A 19,446-nucleotide genomic window follows, 5' to 3' on the forward strand; every position below is an offset into this window, starting at 1 on the left:
CAACATTTGAACATCGGGAATCTCCATTTCACCCGGTTAATAGAATCTTCCAAGTAATCCAATTATTTCAATCAGATATTGCTGTTTGGTTTTCAAATTTTCGTCCGGAGTTCTCAAAGGCTAGTATAGTGTCCAGTCATCGCATAGGATCTGGCCCTAGCGCTCATTGAAGCGAACGTTCCAACAAGCCATATCGGTACCAAATTTCAACCTGCTGTACATCATTGGAACTAAGTAGTACCCAGTGGCAGATATACCATCCATGTAGCCCGGCGATCTATATGACCCAAATACCATAATCAAGACAACGCTGAAGTCCACGGGTATTTTGATACCTCCAAATACCGTAATACAGTTGACCTTGGGAAAATTGCATTTGAACAAATACCGTATAAAGTACCGTATTTGATCCATATAGGCGGCCGACATATAGCCATATGCATGGGATTAACCGAGAATGAACCGAACGGTGAACTAGTTACTCCTTACTCCCATATAATTCGGCAATCGAGATTGCCAATACAAGATAGAACATCTGTGAGATCTCGGGAAAAAACGCTAGCAATTCTCACAGATCTAATACATAACGAAACATAGGTTACAGGTATGCATACGTTGGCTACTAGAACCAACCTTGGAACATTAAGTTAAAGTTAGAATAAAATATATTTTCTGCATGAGGTCTGGGGGTATGCCTCGTGTTCCCAGCAATCGGGAGCGACAAAATAATCCCCATTTGCAATTCTTACCGCCGATCTGGATGAACTTCCACACCGTATCGATTTGCTGTCCGAGCACTGTCAGTAACAAGCATAGATAGCACTGCATCCATCATGTCGGAACTTCTGCCTCTCCTTTCTCCTGCATAGTTGCCTGGTCTTCACATAATGAATCAACTTTGAATGAGCAGTGAATCTGTAATGCGTGATGGTGGCAACCTGATATCATATTTTCAAATTGTAGTTATACAAAACCCGGTTTATGGGATTCTGAGAACTCTAACTTGCATAATCAGAGTGAAACTTCAAGTTGATACCAAGGAGGTCAATATTACCAATTTCTGGAATTATCATTGTTAGTATACTAGCTCTCAGTCAAAACTTCTTGAGAGAATATTTTAAGGTTTTAATATTGACCAACTTGACATCTCGAAGGTATATTGAAGTTTTCCAAGGTTGTATCGAGAAAGTAACTGATAGTGTAACGTAAATTCCATCACTGCTAACTACCTAGGAACATTTGAAGTATATAAGCCGGAATCAAAAGATATTGATCATAGACCTCAGGACATCTGGGCCTAATATTGTTCAGATATTCAAATTGAGCGGATGATAGCTGGATTGATGAATGTTCAAATGTGTTCTTACTACTTCAAATATTCAAAAACGTACTGGTACACCTACTTAGACACACTGGCAGTCAAGATGATTACACAAGTAGTAGCTGATATGCAGGCAACTAAAGGAAATGTGTTTTGAATAAAAGTTAAGTTTAATTCGAGTTGTAGGACGCATGATGGCGTCCAAGGTTTGGCACCTTGAATAAATGGTGGTCAATTTATAGCAATTCTAAGTGAGCGAAGTGCTGTGCTGAGCATCGGGCTCTTCTCAAGAACAGTCGCACCCTTAGAATGATATATTACTTGGGTTGTTGAAGTATGATGAAGTCATAAAGGGAGGAACAGCCATTGGGGAGTAATGGTCGGTGGGTTATAAGCACCGATAACAACCACTATCACCATCCAATCCTATGCTAGCTTATGTCTACGCTATCTGGTAGAAGTTTTTTATATCTCTAATTTCAAAGACATGAGTCATGGAATAAGATTCGATAGATTGGAGGTTGCCTACTGTGCGGTCGATTCTAGAAAATGGCATAGTAGGCAGTAGGTTGGTTATGGCATTAGGATGTGTGTAAACTTTACCATAGAAAAGCTTTGTACAGTCTGTTCCTATATGTATTTTCAACTGTTTCTGTCCGCTCGGGTAATCAGTCACAAACTCTGATATATCATATACAATATTGTCAATTAAAACCAATAAGCAACCGTTTTTGAGATAATCGAAGTATTGTGTGATGGTTATGGCTGGGACCTCATGAGGCAGGATTCCCCAGCATATCTTTTGGCGCTTGTGTTCCAATTCCGTTTCTAACCGCTAGAAATGAATTTTCTCTTAATTTCATTTTGTGGAAATAGTTTAAGGTCAAAAGCAAGATTCAAACATTTGAATGGTATCTTGGGTACTCTTGGCGATTTGAGGAGGAATCGAATGATAAAATGATATCAAGCGTTATCTAACTCAATCTACCAGCCTATAAGGTTGTTTTCAATTTGCTCACCTTGGCATATATCTTTATTATATCTAGAGTATATGGCCTTCGGCGGTATATATAAATAGCGATCAGAACCAGTAGAAACAACCTTTGAACTGTATATATATGTAGGTCTAAAAAAAAAAGGTCAAAAAAGCAAACACAAAAACATACAACAGTCAGGATTCGCATGTGGTCACCCACCATACTACTAACTGACCGGCGTGTGGCTTAAGTACGGCTGAGCGGACGGGAAGCCCTGTTCTCCACACCCTGTGGTCGTATGTACTGGAACCTTCTAGATAGTAGGTTATATAGAGCAAAACAGGAGAAATAAAAGTATATTATTCGACTGAGGTTCAAGGTTAAGGTACTGGCGAGGAGTGTGTGGCCATATCCGAGAACTGTTTTCACCTTGGAAAATTCCATGCTGGAAGTTGTGTTAGACCAATATCTAGTCTTGACCTTGGCACTCGGAGGCTGGAGTTATAATCAATTGATGCTCCTAACATTGGAAATAACTTGAAATCCACCTCACATGTGCAAATTCTATCGTCTAATAGAAGATGTCTTTGGAAGTCGCTTACCACTTACCTATCCAGCCCACAAGGGCCATGAAGAATTAATTCAATATCTTCTAAAGGAGGGTGCCGATATAGATACCAAGGATATCTTGAATATATCCCCTCTGGCCTTAGCAGCAGAGAAGGGACACAAGGGAGTGGTATAAATTCTTCTTAAGAACAACGCTAAAGTCAATTCAAAAGATAACATGTCTTCACAACCGGCGTCATACTACGCCATTGAAATGCAACATTTCGATATTGCAGAGCTACTACTCAAGCATAGGACAGAAAACATAGATGACCATACTGCCTTAGGTCTTACATTAAGAGACAGGATGATGTATATGATACGATCATTCAATCACTACTCGAATATATTGCGAATTTGGAATCAATTCCCCTGACTCATACAGATAAACTCCATGTTTTTCATTGGGCAATATACAGCAGGAATGAGAGAATGTTTAAGCTACTGCTTAAGAAGGGTGCTGGAATAAACTTGAAAGCTTCTTACGGAAATACTAGTACCCCGCTGGCAATCGCTGTCGATTATGGATTTAAAGCATTTACACAGCTTATCCTGGATGAAGGGGTGATATAAATATGGCAAACAAGGGAGGTATCACCCCAATCAAGCTAGCAGCTAAAAGGGGAAGTGATTCTTTGATACAGATCCTTTGCGAAAGAGGTGCAGATCAGTGGATGAAGAAAATATGCTACAAGAGTTGTTATTCGCTGCATCAATAGTTGGCAGTACAACGCTGGCTTGAATTGCCCTTGGTAAAGGTGCTGATATCAACGGAAGAGACACCAATAATATGACTGCTTTATCACCAGCAGCATTATATGGTCAAGATCCGTTGTTGCAGCTGCTTCTTGCGGAGGGTGCACAGATAGAGTCAAGATCATCCTATTTTTAATTCACTCCACGAAGACCAAGCAGCAATTGGTCGTCCCATGGGCTCTGTGCAGGTTCTACTTGCCAAAGGTGCCGACCTGGAAGCGAGAGATGAAAATGGCAGGAGACCGCTCGCACTGGCAGCACTACATTTGCTTGATGAGGTAGCATTAGGCCTCTTTTACTCCTTGGGTTCCTGCACTTTTACCTATCGAAGGAGAGAGAGAGGCAGAATTGGCCTACAGCTTATCTTTAGGGCTGCCGGTTGCCTATATTCAACTATTCACATGTAGCAGCTAACCTTCTTCCCCTTCAGGTAATCCCGTACGTAACCCCGTACGTACTTACATAAAAAGAGATGTAGGTCAGCAGTCATCTCTAGATGCTTCTGACTGAGCCCTGTATTTAAGTATGTGAATACACCTAGCCAAGTACTTGAGTGCTTGGGACATACCTTTCCTAATTTCGCTCTTACAGTGCCGCGCGAAGCGCGGCATGAGGACTTGTAGAACTGGTACTCGAGAAGGGTGCCGATTTGGAGGCGCGAGATGAGAATGGCAAGACACCTTTGGAATTGGTGCCGGCAAGAAGTCTAGACTAATACTCATTCTCAACCCTTGAAAGGATGCAGTGAATCTTCTGCTAGCAAAAGGTGCCGATCTGAAGTCGAGAAATAACATTGGAAATATGGAATAACTCCAGTCAGCGTGAGCATTGGGAGTGAGTTGAAGGAGCCTGATCAGGTTAATTTCAAGTTTGATAGAAAAACAGTATAAGCCCCCCCTTTTTGATGTTAATTCGAGTTCCAAATCAAGTTTCACGTGTCTAGTTCAACCTGTTCTTCAAGGAAAAACGCAAAAGTTATTTCAAGACTTAACCCAGGATGAATGAATGTCACAGTGTATTTACAAGAAAGAAGTCAAGTTGGCAGCAAAAGCCGTGGACCGCGTCGGCATTGTACATAGGCACGTTCATGTTACTCAGGTGCAGACTGGTGGTGTTGTTCCGCACGGTAAGGCCAGATACATCCGGACAAGGAGAGAAAAACAAAAAAAAAGAAAACATCCATGGGTGGATAAAACATAAGAGCTTGAACATAAAGGAATACAATGGCCAGTCATCCACCATCATTACGGTATTACATACTACATAAATGACCGGCGTGTGGCAACATTGAACAGCTCCAAGTCGAGGTACGATGTGTCCCCGCCCACCTGTTCATCCACCTGGCATCCATATTGTATATTGTGTAGTACGTAGGCCTAATCTCATGACACTTTATTCAATTCCAGGGCAAATGGCATTTTATCAATAAGAAATTAATCGCTGATCCTGATAACGGTGTCTAAACAGCCTTGTTCAACCTCAAGTTGGAAGTCGATTTTTGTCCTTGCCATAGAGCACAGCCCGTGAGTATGGCACGCGTAGCAATTCTCACGCAAGGGCGGAAAGATTTATATATTCTTCAAGTTCAAGTTACTGTTGAAGCTTCGAAGTTCTTATTGCCCTTTCGATCAATACATCCGTTTGCATAATATTAAGAGGCATGGTCCAAGCTGTAGTACAGTGCAAGTTTGAAACTGAAAAATGGACTTTGTGGTGAAATTTTACATTTGGTGAGTGTCTTCCATCTTAGCGCTCGTCCCTCGCTTCGAAGGTCCAGGACTTTTCGGGGGGAAAGATTTTACTAGTGCCAGTGAGCCAGGTAATGAGAGTCAGATACTTAGCTTGCAGGAAAATTGCTACAGTATAGAAGCGATATGGTCAAGCCTTCTGGCTTTGAGCCTATTGCTTGGGAACAGTTCCACTTTGAAGATATGCATTGTATTATGTGTACTCAGTGCGTCTTGATAGGCACTGAAGAGGTCATTCAAAAGCTGACACGGAGCACAGACGAGGCGGAAGTCATCAAAGCAAAGGGTCTCATGAATCTTCTGGAAGGGTTGAAGGTTGTATTCTCACAGGGAGCATGTGTAGAAACACCTTGGTTCATTCTAGTTGCGCGGAAGCCTCTCTAAGGAGTTGAACATTGACCCTTCCATGGAAAGAGGCAGAGTTAGATATTTTTGTGGGTAGCATCAAAGATTGATGATAAGCTTATCATAAAACATCAGAGCAACCATGCACCATCTAATGGAATATTTGAACATTCCTGATGTATTTCTCTCTATATTCTAGAGCTAGTGTCAGAAATTGGGACCAAGTGGTCCACTAGTTCTGCCCGTAGGTATCGCCTTACGCTCCACCTTCTTCTCCCCTTCCTCAAGCACCTACCACTGACAAAATTCAAATTTAGTATAATTGATTTCGACATACTAACACTCTTCGGCTCCACTTGACCCTAGGGTCAAAATATGCATACAAGTCAATACACTGCTGCTTTGCCACCAAAGAAATACACAATGAATACAATATCATCAAAAGAACAACCACTCGATTTGAAAAGACCGATTACTTTTTGAAGCTCAGTTCATGATTCCGTTGCATCTTTTGGTACATAAATAGAAACTGGGTCGAGGTGGAGCCGATGGAAATATCACGGAGTATTCGACTCTCCTTGCGAATGAGCAACCTTGGAAAGACCTGATAAACAGCTCCTCCACTTTATTTACCCCGCACTATGAATAGTTTGATTCCTGTATGGCTGGTTTTGGCTCCGTTTATTTTACATCTTTTCTTCACAACTATAGACCCTGCCACTTATTTAGCTTGGAAATCGACTGAGTCGGCCACTCAAGCTTCACGTCAGTGTCATCGGCCCCACATAATTATTACGGAATATCAAGTCTGGGGTAAGCTTCTCTTCAATATTGAATTGATCTAGCAGAGACGTATAGATCTTAAAATCCCAATTTAGTAATAGTATTTGTTCACTCGCAACCACCGGGTTATCTCATTGCCAAGTGCCGCTGAGCAAGATGTGGACATTTTACGTACCGACCTCAATTTTCATATCCATGGATGTATATTATAAATACTAATCTGTGATGGTCAATCAAAATCTCAAAATCACCATCCACATCACTGGCAAGGATATATCCATCTATCTGGCTATTTCTTCATCATGCTGCCTATCCTTCTTTTTGCTGCATTTGGCACAGCAACGGTTACCATACTTGATCCAAGTGACTTTGCAGATCTTTCAGTAGACGCAAAAGACGATGCTCTCACAGCTGACTGGGATTACCAGCCCCTCTCCTACCAGGCAATTGCAGTAACCGGTCCCTATCACTACAGTGACGTGGAGAAAGATGTCTCTCAAAAAACTCTTTTCGTGTCAACAAATGATACCAGCGTGGTTGTCATAACGCAAGACTCGCACGTCAACATTTCCGACTCTACCATCATCAAACATGGTTACTCGACTGACTTGTACCAGTCAAGCTTTTATGGAATCAACGCGGCAATAAATGTCGCAAATGCTTCTGTCGCCTACCTCGATGGTTTGAACGTGACAGTTCATAACGGCGCTGCCAATGTTTATGTGTATGGCAATAATAGCTACGCTTATGTGTCGAACTCAGACTTGTACAGTTCGGGTCCCGTCTCCCATGGACTTTATGCGGCAGGATATGGTACTGTTGTTGGTACCAACCTACGTCACTACTCTGGGGCTTATCGGTCATCTTCTTTCGCCGGAGACAGTCCGAAAGGATATGTCCAGGTATATGACTCACTTTCACATACTGCCGGGATTGGAAGTGCCACTTTCTATGGTCAAGGAACTATCTACGCCAAAAATATTATTGGCCATGCACAAAAAGCTCCTATTGCCTTCCTTGATGGCGCGCAGATAGATATTTATGACTCCGATCTTACCGCTGGGCTTCTTGCTGGTGCCGTAATTTTCTCATCAGGCACCCGCGAGTCAGGATCTTCAATAAGCTTCACTGACTCTAGTATCACCGTGCTACCAGATGCTGCAGCCGCTCTGTGGTTTGGCAATGTAATTGCCAGCGCAAGCTTGACACGCACTCGAATCAATACTACTTCCGGAATTTTGGCCATTGCGAATTATTCACAGGTGACCCAAGACTTTACTTATTTTGCCGACTCCACTGCTTCTGCAGAAGCCACAATCACAGTGTCAGATTCCGACCTGACGGGTGACCTGGTGGCCTACAATGGGAGTTCGATCAGTTGGAGTCTCGAAAATTATTCTTCGTGGACCGGTTGTGCTTATTCTGGATACGGCAGTGCGAACTTCTCAATTACACTGGATTCTACGTCTATCTGGACCCTAACAAAAGATACTGTGGTGAAACATTTCAAGAATGGCGACACTAGCCTCACCAACATCCATAGTGAGGGACATAGCTTATATTATGACTCCAGTGCTACAAGCAATAAGTGGCTAAAGGGTACGACCAAGAAAATGCAGGGTGGGGGCTACTTGAAGCCAGCCTCTAGCAAGCAGTTGTCTCATCGTTAGTATATCAATATATTCCGTATCCATTCAGAGACCTTCCAAGGTTCTAAGGTTGTCGGTCGAGCTTGGCCGAGTTCGTTCAAGTTCCTAGTCGCTATTAGTAATTTTTAAGATCAACTCGAACTTCTATGAGACAGGAAATGGGGGGGGAATTAACATGGATTCCAAGGCTCCAACTTGAAATTGAAGGTAAAAAACAATTGGAAGAAAAGTTGACAACCGAATTCTTCAAAAAGAAACTTATAAAACCCAGTGATACCTGCTTCTAGAAGCAATCTGGAATTGCCGGCGGTGTTCAAGCTTTCCAAGGGTTCTCCCTTCAAGTTATTATTTTAAGTCAATCGTCATTTCTGTTTCAAGTCTTTGTCAATCATCGCCCACGATTATCAAATATTCAAAGCATCTTCCTAAGTCCACCTCATCTTTGTGCGCCATGGAAGGTAGAAAATCGCCAACGGAAAAGCTTAGCCGCTGCTCAGATAGCACCTGTCTTCTTATCAAAAAAAGCAATTGAGTTTGTAAACTGTAGACTGTTTTGGGTTCATTCTCCTGTAGATTGGAAGAAAAAAAAATATATCAGAAAAGTAATAAGGAAGGAAGGTATGAAGTATGAAGCTGTATAATACGTAGGTGAGGTGAACGCTTTAGAGGCCTGTATGGCGTGTTATGGGAAAACACGGTCTTTGGTTCTGAATTTATTCTATCTGATGAAAATATTTTTGGGAATTTTCTTTTACTTTGATCCTAGAAAAATATCATTTAGACCGAAAATATTTTTATTTTATCCCTAACGTAATTACTCATTTGTAATTTAAACTAATTTATCACGCAAAATTATTTTGAGTCCATTTTACAGCCATTTTCGGATCCATGAGACCTCCCGCATAGAAGGTTGATAGAAGGTTGATTGGAATCTTCCAACTACGGACGATGTTAGACGGGTAAATTTGCCAACACAGGCAGAAAACAACGTTCGAATTCATCATACCTTGGAATTTGATGATATTTACTAATAAACTACTGCATTTTCATAGAAATTTTGCGGGCATGTTTGAACCCGATGCTAGTCTTTTGGTCATGTGGATTAGCGGATCCAGGTTTCAACTAAGCAAGGGGTAAGCGTAAATGAATCATCGATCCATTCAGCCTAGGTACACCTAATGACAATCGAAGACTGCTCGAGGTTCCTAAGAAGCTCGAGCTTAAGCTTGATCAAAATCATTGTGTTACGGATGACGGGGAGAAGGAATCGAGGGGATGAGAAGCACCGGTAGGATTCTGCCACTGTCTCTCGATTACATCCCTTCTTATTCAAATGCGAGTCACAATACCAGGGATTTCTCCTCCAGCTGTGGAGGCTCTTCCGCTAACATTCAATGCTTCCTTCGTATTGTTCACTATGGTGAAAGGGGGAGGCCTTGGTCTTAAATGTTGGCAATTTCCTGTGAAGTGTTAGTGGATCGCAAGATGCTTGACGCGCGTGTTTTCGCGCAGGTGCGCCCGTGAGCCCGCGACTGTGATAAACCCAACGATCAACAACTCAAAGATTCTGTAGCAGTTCGAGATTGGAAGGTAAATTATTTAGCTCTTTTTTATTAGTTTAAGATCAACGCTCAGGCTCAATCTCAGATGGTGTACCTTGTACTTGATGCTGTCCTCGGATCGCCTCTCAGATGGTGTACCTTGTACTTGATGCTGTCCTCGGATCGCCAGTAACGGGTTGAAATGCTACATCCATTGCGAAGCCGCAAATGAGCTACTAAGCGTTTGTTCTAACGTAATCCACAAGCGAGCCGATCACCCCGCCAAAAATCGCATCTTTCAACCACCCTGCCTAATCCAAACACCTACCATGCCACCAATTCGCAATATTTCGGCAGAAAAAAAATGCCAACCAAGAGTACAAGATATTATTAGCCCTTGATGATAATCAAAATGGTCGAATTAAGTCTCTCCGTGCAGCTGCGAGGCTATACCAAATACCCTATACAACCTTGGCCAACCGCGTGAACGGCGTATCAGCACGCATTGACACGCGCCCCAACAGCCATAGAATTAACCCAGCTAGAAGAGGAGTCGCTTGTTGAATGGATTATCTCTATGGATTCACGTGGTGCAGCACCTAGGCTATCTACTGTAGGAGAAATGGCCAATATTCTGCTAGCTGCACGCGGTAGCCACCCTCCACCTACAGTTGGTATTAATTGGCCATCGAATTTTATCAAACGCCATGATGAGCTACGAATGAGCCTTTCTAGGCGATATGCCTATCAACGTGCCTTAAACGAAGACCCTAAGTCCCTCCGAGAGTGGTTTACCACCGTACAACGTGTTATTGATGAGAATGGTATCCAACCCGAGGATATTTATAACTTTGATGAGACAGGCTTTGCAATGGGCCTTATTTCAACACAGAAGGTTATAACACGGCAAGAATATTACGGTCGGCGAGCTATTTTACAGCCTGGAAACCGTGAATGGGTGACAGCAATTGAAGCTATCTGTGCAGATGGCTATTCATTACCACCATGTGTGATTTTTAAGGGAAATGTTGCTATCGCTAGCTGGTTCGATAATCTACCAAGAGACTGGCGATTCGAGGTCTCAGCTAATGGCTGGACTACCGATGAGATTGGCCTACGTTGGCTAGAAAGGCTATTTATCCCATTAACAAATTCACGTGTCCGTGGTCGATTTCGGTTATTGATTCTTGATGGCCATGGAAGCCACCAGACGCCCCAATTTGACCGAAAATGTTCAGAGAATAATATCATTCCACTTTGTATGCCTGCGCATTCATCACATTTATTACAGCCATTGGATGTTGGCTGTTTTGCGGTATTAAAACGTGCCTATGGTTGCTTTATAAGTGATCTTGCGCGTACAGGCTATAATCATATCAACAAGCTTGATTTCTTAGCTGATTTTCAACGTGCCTGGCTTGAAGCTTTTCAGGCTAGTACTATTCAGAGCTTTCTAGCTAATTGATTAGTGCCAATTGATGCCGAAAAAGTGCTTTCTAAATTAAATATCTCTCTTCGAACACCTACACCACCAGGCAGCCGACCAAGCAGCAGATCTAGTCAATTTACACCCAAAACACCTAGAACTGTGGTTCAGCTTCAAAAGCAAGCTTCAATGCTTAAAGGTCTTCTAAAACAGCGATCAAACAGCCCTCCAAGCCCGTCGAAATTGATGCTAGATCAAATCATCAAGGGACACTGTATATCGCTACATAACACTGCGCTACTAGCACAAGGAAATGCCAATTTACGTGCAGCGAATGAGAAGAAACGACAGAAGCGTACTCGATCAGCTAGGCAGATACCCTGTGAAGAGGGCTTGACTGTTGAAGAAGGCCTACAGCTACTTACGCAGGTGGACTTGCCTGTCGAAGCACCTGTGGTCGAATCACACACCCAGGTTGAACTGCCTATTCAGCCGAATCAGCCAGCCCCTAGGGCTCAGCCTAGGTGTAGTGGATGTCGAGAGGTTGGACATAAGATCAATGTATGTAAAAAATCGTATTTATAACTGAATTTATCGGTGTTGGGTTAAAATATTTGAATGTGAATTTGTCTAATGGCGATGGGTGCGCGACCCGGCCGGGTGCGCGGTCCGACCGGGAATCACGTTAGAGATATTTTTGCTTACTAATCAAAGCTAGAAAGAGCCTGGAGTGCAACTACACAACACTGGATCACATTTTCTGCCTAATATCTCGAATCATAGATAAGGCATAATCGGATTTTTAGGCCCCTCATCCGAACTGGTTACCATTTGGAGCTTTTCAGCTAAACTTAGTATACGTGCTTGAACCCTTATTTATTGGTTACTAAAGATTTTAGGTTCAGACACAGGCCTCTTTCGCACCAACCCCCGTATTGGTCTATATCGAGTAGGTAGCTAGTGCTTATGGGTAAAAAGAAAGTCAGCCCCCAACCTGCTCCTGTAAAAATTCATTAAATGAGACCCTCAGTTCAAGATTCCTGATCGTCCACTGAATACATTCCCTTGAATATTCTCTCAGACAAACTTGAACCGGACACAATGCGCTTCCTGAATGACGAGCTTATCATTGACCGGGATAATGGAGTCCCTATGATGCAACTCATTGGGGCCGGGCTCCCACGCTGCGCAACAAGCTCCATTCAAACAGCTTTCGAGTCCCAATACATCGGCCTCACTCCTTGCATGCACTTTGCCCATGTGGCACCACACCCCGGCCGCTCTGACATTCTTCTGGCCGCAATGCGAGAGCACGACAAAACGCGACGGCACAAGCTTTTGCATCAGCTATTTGACGGTTTTGAAGCGACAACCGACTTCCCCGGCTCCTTGTTTGTGGATGACCTGATGGACATGTATCCCGACGCCAAGATCGTGCTGAACAAGCGGCCCGGTGGTGGATCCAAGTGGGAACAGTCGATCAAAGTTCTTGAATACGCTGGCAACCCGCTTTATTACGCTGTCTGCTTCTTGTGGAAGACGGACCGTAACATTTACACTATCTGGGATCTGTTCTTGAAACGCTCTAAGGCCACCCTGGGATTAACAGATGATGAGCTTCTGACGGCTAAGCATTATGATGCGCATAATGCCTGGGTTCACGTCCAGGCAGCTAAGCGCGGTTTGGAGGTCTTCGAATTCGAGCCTCGGGATGGATGGGAGCCATTGTGTGCCATTCTTAGTAAGGAGACACCCAAGGATGAGCCATTCCCCCATCGTAATGATGCGTCTGAGATTCGAATGATCGTCCGGATTTTATATGCTCGGGGGTTGATCTCCTGGTTAGTCCTAGGTGGTGTGATATATGGCGCGGCGAAGTTCTTGGTCAAATGATAGTCCATGCCGGCTTTTTTTATGTTCTAAATACCTACTGTAAGACAAATCAAATGGAGAGATTGATGGCGATTTATAATATGAACAGACTTGTATTAGTTAGGGGGAAGCTAAACTAGTTGGATACACTTAGCAGTTCAGGCTGTTTGATTGGCCTTAACAAGCACTATTGAGGTTTTGAGTAGATACAGTTTTTGAGAATCACCTCTAATTTCATATACAAAGATCATTCAAATGTTTAGTTTTTATCCATTAAGCAAGAGATTCAATATACTTCGTTCTTTCCCCGTGTGCGAGAGCTTGTCTACGAAGTGGAAAGGTTAGGGATTGGAGGCGGAAATTTCATGAGAATCGATTGACGATTCCATACTAGTGGACACGGATCGACTCCGTGAAACCGCATCATTTCGCCGATTCTCGCATGAACTCTCGGCTCGGCAAATCTTAGGCCCAATTCAGAAAAGAGCCACGATGTTTCTATGATATCAAATTTATCAAACCAAAATACCGGACCAAGGCTATTAGATCAAAAAGTTCATGGTATCAGCTTTCAGCACAATATCACTACGAGTTGATTGTAATCTCTAACCACCCGCCCTGTTGAATAGTCTCAATTGAGATTTTGCGGAAAATACGGTGATGCAAGGGAAGAGAGCTCATCACCGGAAGCATCTTTTACTACATAACGGGAAAAGATTGAGGCATAAAGTAAAATTCGATGATTTAGTAAAATCTCAGCCAGTATTCATCTTATCTTCAAGTCGCCTCTTGTTTGAATTAAAAGTCAAGTACCATCTTCGTAGTACAACCCCTAGATTCCAGCATCAGGAGATCAGCTGAAAAAAAAACAACACAAAAACACACACACCCACACACACACACAGAAGAATCTTCAAATATCCTGCCCCATAGGACTATCACCACAGCCTTTGAAGAACATTGAACCTGAGAATTGAAGAAAAAGATGGAAAAAGGATGCATTGCCATGAGCTTTGAATGGATAGAAAATTCCAAATGTTTATTTTCTCATCCAAATTTATGCATATCATGCACCTGAGCAGAAGATAACCATGTCCTCGTCAACATTCAGACATAACCTGGAAGCTCAACCCTGGAGGGTCCCAGGTGGTACGGCTCTATAGCCCCCAATCGACGGAGCAGGCACAAATAAGCCTGTTTCGGGTTGGACAGCCCAATTTACGCCCATATGTGGAGGACGAAACAAAGGTCCGGGTCTGTTCCCCGGAGGAAGGATTGGCAGCATACTAAACAAATCATGCACATCTGATCCAGCATAGAGACTCGGGTAGGGAGCCTCGGGCGCAGACCCAACATAAAACTTTGATCTCAACCATGGACCAGCTAGTCTTCCAGCACCATCAAGTAGCATATGGTGATACCAAGGTCTAAGCGTCTCAAAAACGGCGCATGGGATAGTTGTCCAATCAGGTAGCATAAGCCCGGGTCTCCGAAGCTCGTCAAAACCCACCATATTAACCTCCACGGAGAGAATCTTCATCACTGCGACTCTACCATCAGCTAGCGCAATGGTGGAATAACCCATAAGATGGCCCATTGGTGCAGTAGCAACCTCTATTTCGTTCCCCATAAGCTCCCACATATCAACCTCACCGATTGTCATAAAATCAGCCGCACTGTCATCTATGAATCGCCGTAATAATACGGGAAATGGCATTCCAGTATAATCTGTTTGACTGAGTTCCATTTCCCGGGCAGTTCTGTCAAGTCGGAGGCCAATACGAACCTAGGTACCACGAGAACAGTTCATATTAGTCAGTGATTCAAGTTTACTTGTGGTATTGAGTTCTCTTTTACTTTCATGCTCGCTCTCCCCTCCTGGGAAAGATCATAAAAGTCATGTAAGGTAATGGTACGTACCTCTGGGGTTCCCACCGCATTACGTGTTGGACTCTCCCATCTCATAGCTTTCTCGGATGGAGCAAGTGGGAAAACCTTTGAGTAATCATCAATCAAATTAGCAATGCCTTCAAAGAGTGTGAGTTGAAAAGAGTGAGTTGAAATAGATGATTTCAATTACTTACTCCTTCAACCCAAAATCCTCCACCTCCTCGATTCTCTTTGGTATTCAGTGTTCTGAAGTCAGACCACGAGAATGGCGAAGTACCCGCAATCAGTTTCCCTTGACACCAGTAGCTAGCATTATCGTCCCACTCCAGTTGGCCATTTTCATAAGCGTGGATTATTGCATTCACATTAGGAAGTTCTCCTAATGGATCTTCTATCCCCTCCAAGTGTGCGGCTATAACCTTTAGACTGCCTATACGTTGAATAACCTCCCAACTCTTGCCTGGGTATTGCACTTGTAACCCTCTAATAGGATTCAATCATTTAGCAGTTCCTCTATGAAGGGTCTTATAAATGGGTCCCAAAACCTACTTCATGGTTCCTTGATGAGCTTTCAAAATCTCTATCTTTGCCTCATATACCTTGCTAGGATACCCTTGTCGGATTCGCTCTTCATATCTTTTGATCCGCCCATCGTAATCATCCGGGTCAAAGTCAACATCGTCAGTGATTTCAGCTCTTTGACCTTCCCTCACGTAATAGGCAACAGACGTGATCTTGTCAGTCCTTACAGGCGATTCAAACTCCGAAACCTTGAAATTTTGAGATATCTCGGTTACAAACCGTTGTAACCAAGATTTATCTTTCAGTGAAGACTTTGCCCGCCTGACTCCATTTGTTTTCGATCCATTCATGGTGCAATTATTCTCGAAGATAGCCTATAGTGTAGAAGGAGTTCAGTCCAAATGATTCTCAGGTTCACTTGATATGTACTTTCAGTGTAACAGGTTTTGTAGGTTGCTAAAAGGCTCGAATTGATTTATTTTATTTATCAACACTCAGGATCATTAGATTTTATTGAAAGCAGCAATTCACATTGAATGAAGCAGTTCTATCTTTGTTCATTCATAGTCTCTAAATAACTCGCCACCCTATCTCAAAGAACAAAACATAGATTTAGGACAACTCAAGTGAACTTTTCTTTCAAGTCTTTGAAACTCTCATGCTGTTGACTTTGGACATCAAGTTCTAGTTTTTATATAAGATGTTATTGTCAAAAGGGTTGAGTATTCCTTTCATCCAGGCAGCTATTCCCAACCTTGAAGACGTCCAAAATCCCATTTAACCTTACCCAGGAAAAGGCCAACTCGGATCCATGGCCCCAACCTGAAATTTCTACATCTGAAAATTCATCCAGAATAGCATTTACCTGTATATGCAACGTTTTACAATCAATCCATCAATCCATTCCCTCAAGATCTGGGGCTTTTCTTATAAAGTAGTAGACTCTAGAGTGCTTTGAATGAGCAGGATGAAACCCTTGAAAACAAAAAAAAAACATTCCAAAGGCAGGCTCTTTAAATGTCACTGGCATTGGGAATATTCTGTCAGTAATCAATTTCATGTTCAGGCTGAAATATTGTGGGCTTTTATCCAAAGAAATGATAGGTGCTAGTAATCAATGTTAAAGCATGATGAGCACTTGAGATGGATGAAGACCTGATAAGGCTGAGTAACAAAAATGCATGAAATCCTATTAATTAGGTTTCATGGGATGAGCTGTCAAAAAGTGCAAAAGCCACTAAACCCCATTGGTCTACAGTGTATTGGTAATGTGGATGAAAAGGCTGAGTATAGCCTTGGAGGAGACCCTCAGTAGAATGTATCCATACTTGATCTAAATTTGTCTCAAAGAAATCCAACACCAACAATGGAAGATATACCACAAATTTGGTACCATTCATGTCTGAATACCCACGGCCTGTTACTCATATCTCAATCAAGTGAATTTGAATGTCTATAAGAATGAAAATCAACTTAAACCTTGGAAGATGAATTATGGAGAAGAGTTGCGGAAAGAGGGAAATGACATCTGGAAGCTTATATACAGGGTGGCTAGAGTGTTCCAAGCCCTGGACCTTTCAATATTCGATATATTCAAGTTGTTTTGCATCGCGCAATGCTGATCCCTCGTCGCTGTCCTTCACAATTGGCCTCTATTCCCGCCTTGGCCTATTAGTATTCAGAGTTGATATTCGGCCTTTCAGAGATATAACCTCTGGACCTCCTCTACCGGGCTCACCACCCCTCTCTAGCACATCTCTACACCACTAGTATTAGTACCTATGGATGTTTGCCGGTCTCTCAAATATCATCGTATCTGCCGAGCCAAATTCATGCGTGGGACTCAAAGGATCGGCGACTTTCTCGTATCTGGTATTCCCTGATCCGATTTCATGGGCAACCTCACTCCCAAGCTCAACCAGCTCCTTAGCCTCAGACCTTGCATATTTCGGGCTTCCGTTTCTTCCTTTATAAAATTTGAGGAAGTATAATATACCGGCACACAAGAGGGTAGCTCCTACCGCGACGCGCCCACCGATTGCACCTTGAACACCAGGAGACAGTCCAGATAAGGAGCTGGGATCTGTTTGATTGTTTGAAGCAAAGATTTCCTTGACAAGGATAGCATCCGACGTAGTGCAGCAATCAGTCTTATCACCGCAGCACCAATAATCAGAAGTCTGGGTTTTATCGCAAGCAGTCATTATGATATTTTCTGTGCTATTCCGACCATCCTAAGAGGAGATCAGTCATTGGGTCACAGATACGGGCTATTCATCCGCGACGAACCGTAGTATTTGCGCAAGCATTTAAACAGCCCCCAGTCGACCATTTGTTGCTCGTACAGCCTTCTCGCCAATATATGGTTCAGCTGACACCGTCTGAATGATATTCTGATTCATACGGATTCCATTCTGAAGGCAGGTGTCTGCAGTGTCGCCATAACTCTGGTTCCCACCTGATGGATTTTCAAGATTTGTTGCCCAGCACATTCGCGTTCCAGAATTTGAGTAGTCGCATGGCTTATATTCAAGTGTTGCTTCCCTTCTTTCATCAGGAAGATAGCAGTTCGTCGTTGCAACCGATAGAGTAGCGAACAAAAAGAGCATTGGGACCCTTGTATGAATGGCAATTATGGCAAGGAAATTGCGCATCTTTTCTTCTACGCGAATCAAAATAGTTCAGATGTTGGATTCGAGCAGAGGGGTAGTGATTGGATCGGTCGGTATCTTTTCTATGAAGCAGATGCAGAGGAATTTAGTACGGAGCGATTACGACTTACGACGTAGCATTCATGACAGACCTCTGAGGCTTCAAACTTGAAAATTCGAATATCATTTTGATCAGAAAGTCGAGAATCAACTGCCAGGATTTCAACTCAGCTTTAGGCGTCCTGTACTAAGGCGAGGCTTTTGGCCCCCTTACAGCTGTACAACGGATCTCGGAGTACAGAGACTCCGCTCAAAAGTAGTATCCCTTGCATATTCAGATAGCGACATCAATCTCAAAAGATATTTGATTCCAGAGAACGTGTAACGTGTAACTTTGTGAGATAACATCTTCCTTGAGTTGAGGTTTTATCGAAATTAGGAGCAAAATCATCTTTTGATCAACGGGGAAGATGAACGCTGAGATCAGTGAGTTTGTTTGGGTGTCGACCTCGGAAGGAACATTTTGAATCAGGCCGGTCACATCAAGGGTCTGCACTGGTCATTAGGAGATGTTCAGCCTCGTCTCACAGGTCCTGTGAGTGGATCCACTAAGTCCTGAGAACGCCGCGAAGATTGGCCATGCTCACAACATTCGAAATGCTTGACCTCCACGCCGAACTTCGTCTTTCTGATACCCAAAGGCCCTATATCGGGCTACCACCACTGATCCTTCCGCATCAAGCCATCTCAGTTGACATAAATTGACACGATGTTGAATATACTACCTGTCAGTCTGTCATTTACAGGTACTCCGTGTCATCAACTGGTCACCATCACCTGCATAAGAAGCCGTTCGCTCGCTGTACTAATTAACCTTCAAGTTGCATGAAATATATTGAGGAGATGTGAACTCCCAGCATATCCACCATAGTTCAACTTGAAGTTCCTTCACAAATATTTGAACCCTTGTCTCAAATGTTGAAGTCCGAACGCGTCCCGAGGTCGAAGTTCAAGTTCAATATATGTATTCTTCATGAGGCTGATGCAGAACAAAAACTTGAACTCATGCTTTTTGAACTTGAAATGTTCAATTTGAATCTCCAGTACTATTCCCGAGGTCCTTCAACTTGAACTTCCAAGGTTCGATATATGCAAAGACCCCAGGTGCCGTGCCTCGGAGCTTTGACTCGGAGCACTTGAGTTTTACAGTTGAATGCATCTCAGCTGTAGAGCACTTGAGACTCCGAGTCGGAACTTAACATTCAACTCAACATTTGAATGTTCCAACTGGTATATCCCACATCATAAGGGATACTACATTTTACTAGTTTTCTGTACTGTGGACCTCAGAAATTC

General features: G+C 43.0%; 4 protein-coding genes across 4 annotated transcripts; 2 read left to right on the forward strand and 2 right to left on the reverse strand.

The window, feature by feature from the left end:
- Nucleotides 1-6,841: 6,841 nt before the first annotated feature.
- N7483_007377 (uncharacterized protein) lies at nucleotides 6,842-8,209 on the forward strand (the record flags this gene model as incomplete). The annotated part of the gene is made up of 1 exon (XM_057090814.1): nucleotides 6,842-8,209. The coding sequence occupies one exon, from the start codon at nucleotides 6,842-6,844 to the stop codon at nucleotides 8,207-8,209; it is 1,368 nt and encodes a 455-aa protein (XP_056945555.1).
- A 4,047-nt stretch (nucleotides 8,210-12,256) lies between these two features.
- Nucleotides 12,257-13,048, forward strand: N7483_007378 (sulfotransferase family protein; the record flags this gene model as incomplete). Its single annotated transcript, XM_057090815.1, has 1 exon — nucleotides 12,257-13,048. The coding sequence occupies one exon, from the start codon at nucleotides 12,257-12,259 to the stop codon at nucleotides 13,046-13,048; it is 792 nt and encodes a 263-aa protein (XP_056945556.1).
- A 1,105-nt stretch (nucleotides 13,049-14,153) lies between these two features.
- N7483_007379 (uncharacterized protein) lies at nucleotides 14,154-15,596 on the reverse strand (the record flags this gene model as incomplete). Its single annotated transcript, XM_057090816.1, has 4 exons — nucleotides 14,154-14,813; nucleotides 14,948-15,022; nucleotides 15,112-15,400; nucleotides 15,517-15,596. The coding sequence occupies 4 exons, from the start codon at nucleotides 15,594-15,596 to the stop codon at nucleotides 14,154-14,156; spliced, it is 1,104 nt and encodes a 367-aa protein (XP_056945557.1).
- A 1,615-nt stretch (nucleotides 15,597-17,211) lies between these two features.
- On the reverse strand, nucleotides 17,212-17,643 carry N7483_007380 (uncharacterized protein; the record flags this gene model as incomplete). The annotated part of the gene is made up of 2 exons (XM_057090817.1): nucleotides 17,212-17,405; nucleotides 17,436-17,643. 2 exons carry the CDS (start codon nucleotides 17,641-17,643, stop codon nucleotides 17,212-17,214), a joined length of 402 nt encoding a protein of 133 aa, XP_056945558.1.
- Between the last annotated feature and the right edge of the window lie 1,803 nt (nucleotides 17,644-19,446).

Source organism: Penicillium malachiteum, assembly GCF_028827825.1.
Source record: "Penicillium malachiteum strain IBT 17515 chromosome Unknown utg000003l:1.0-4950554.0:1.0-4952489.0, whole genome shotgun sequence".
Classification (NCBI taxonomy): Eukaryota; Fungi; Ascomycota; class Eurotiomycetes; order Eurotiales; family Aspergillaceae; genus Penicillium; species Penicillium malachiteum.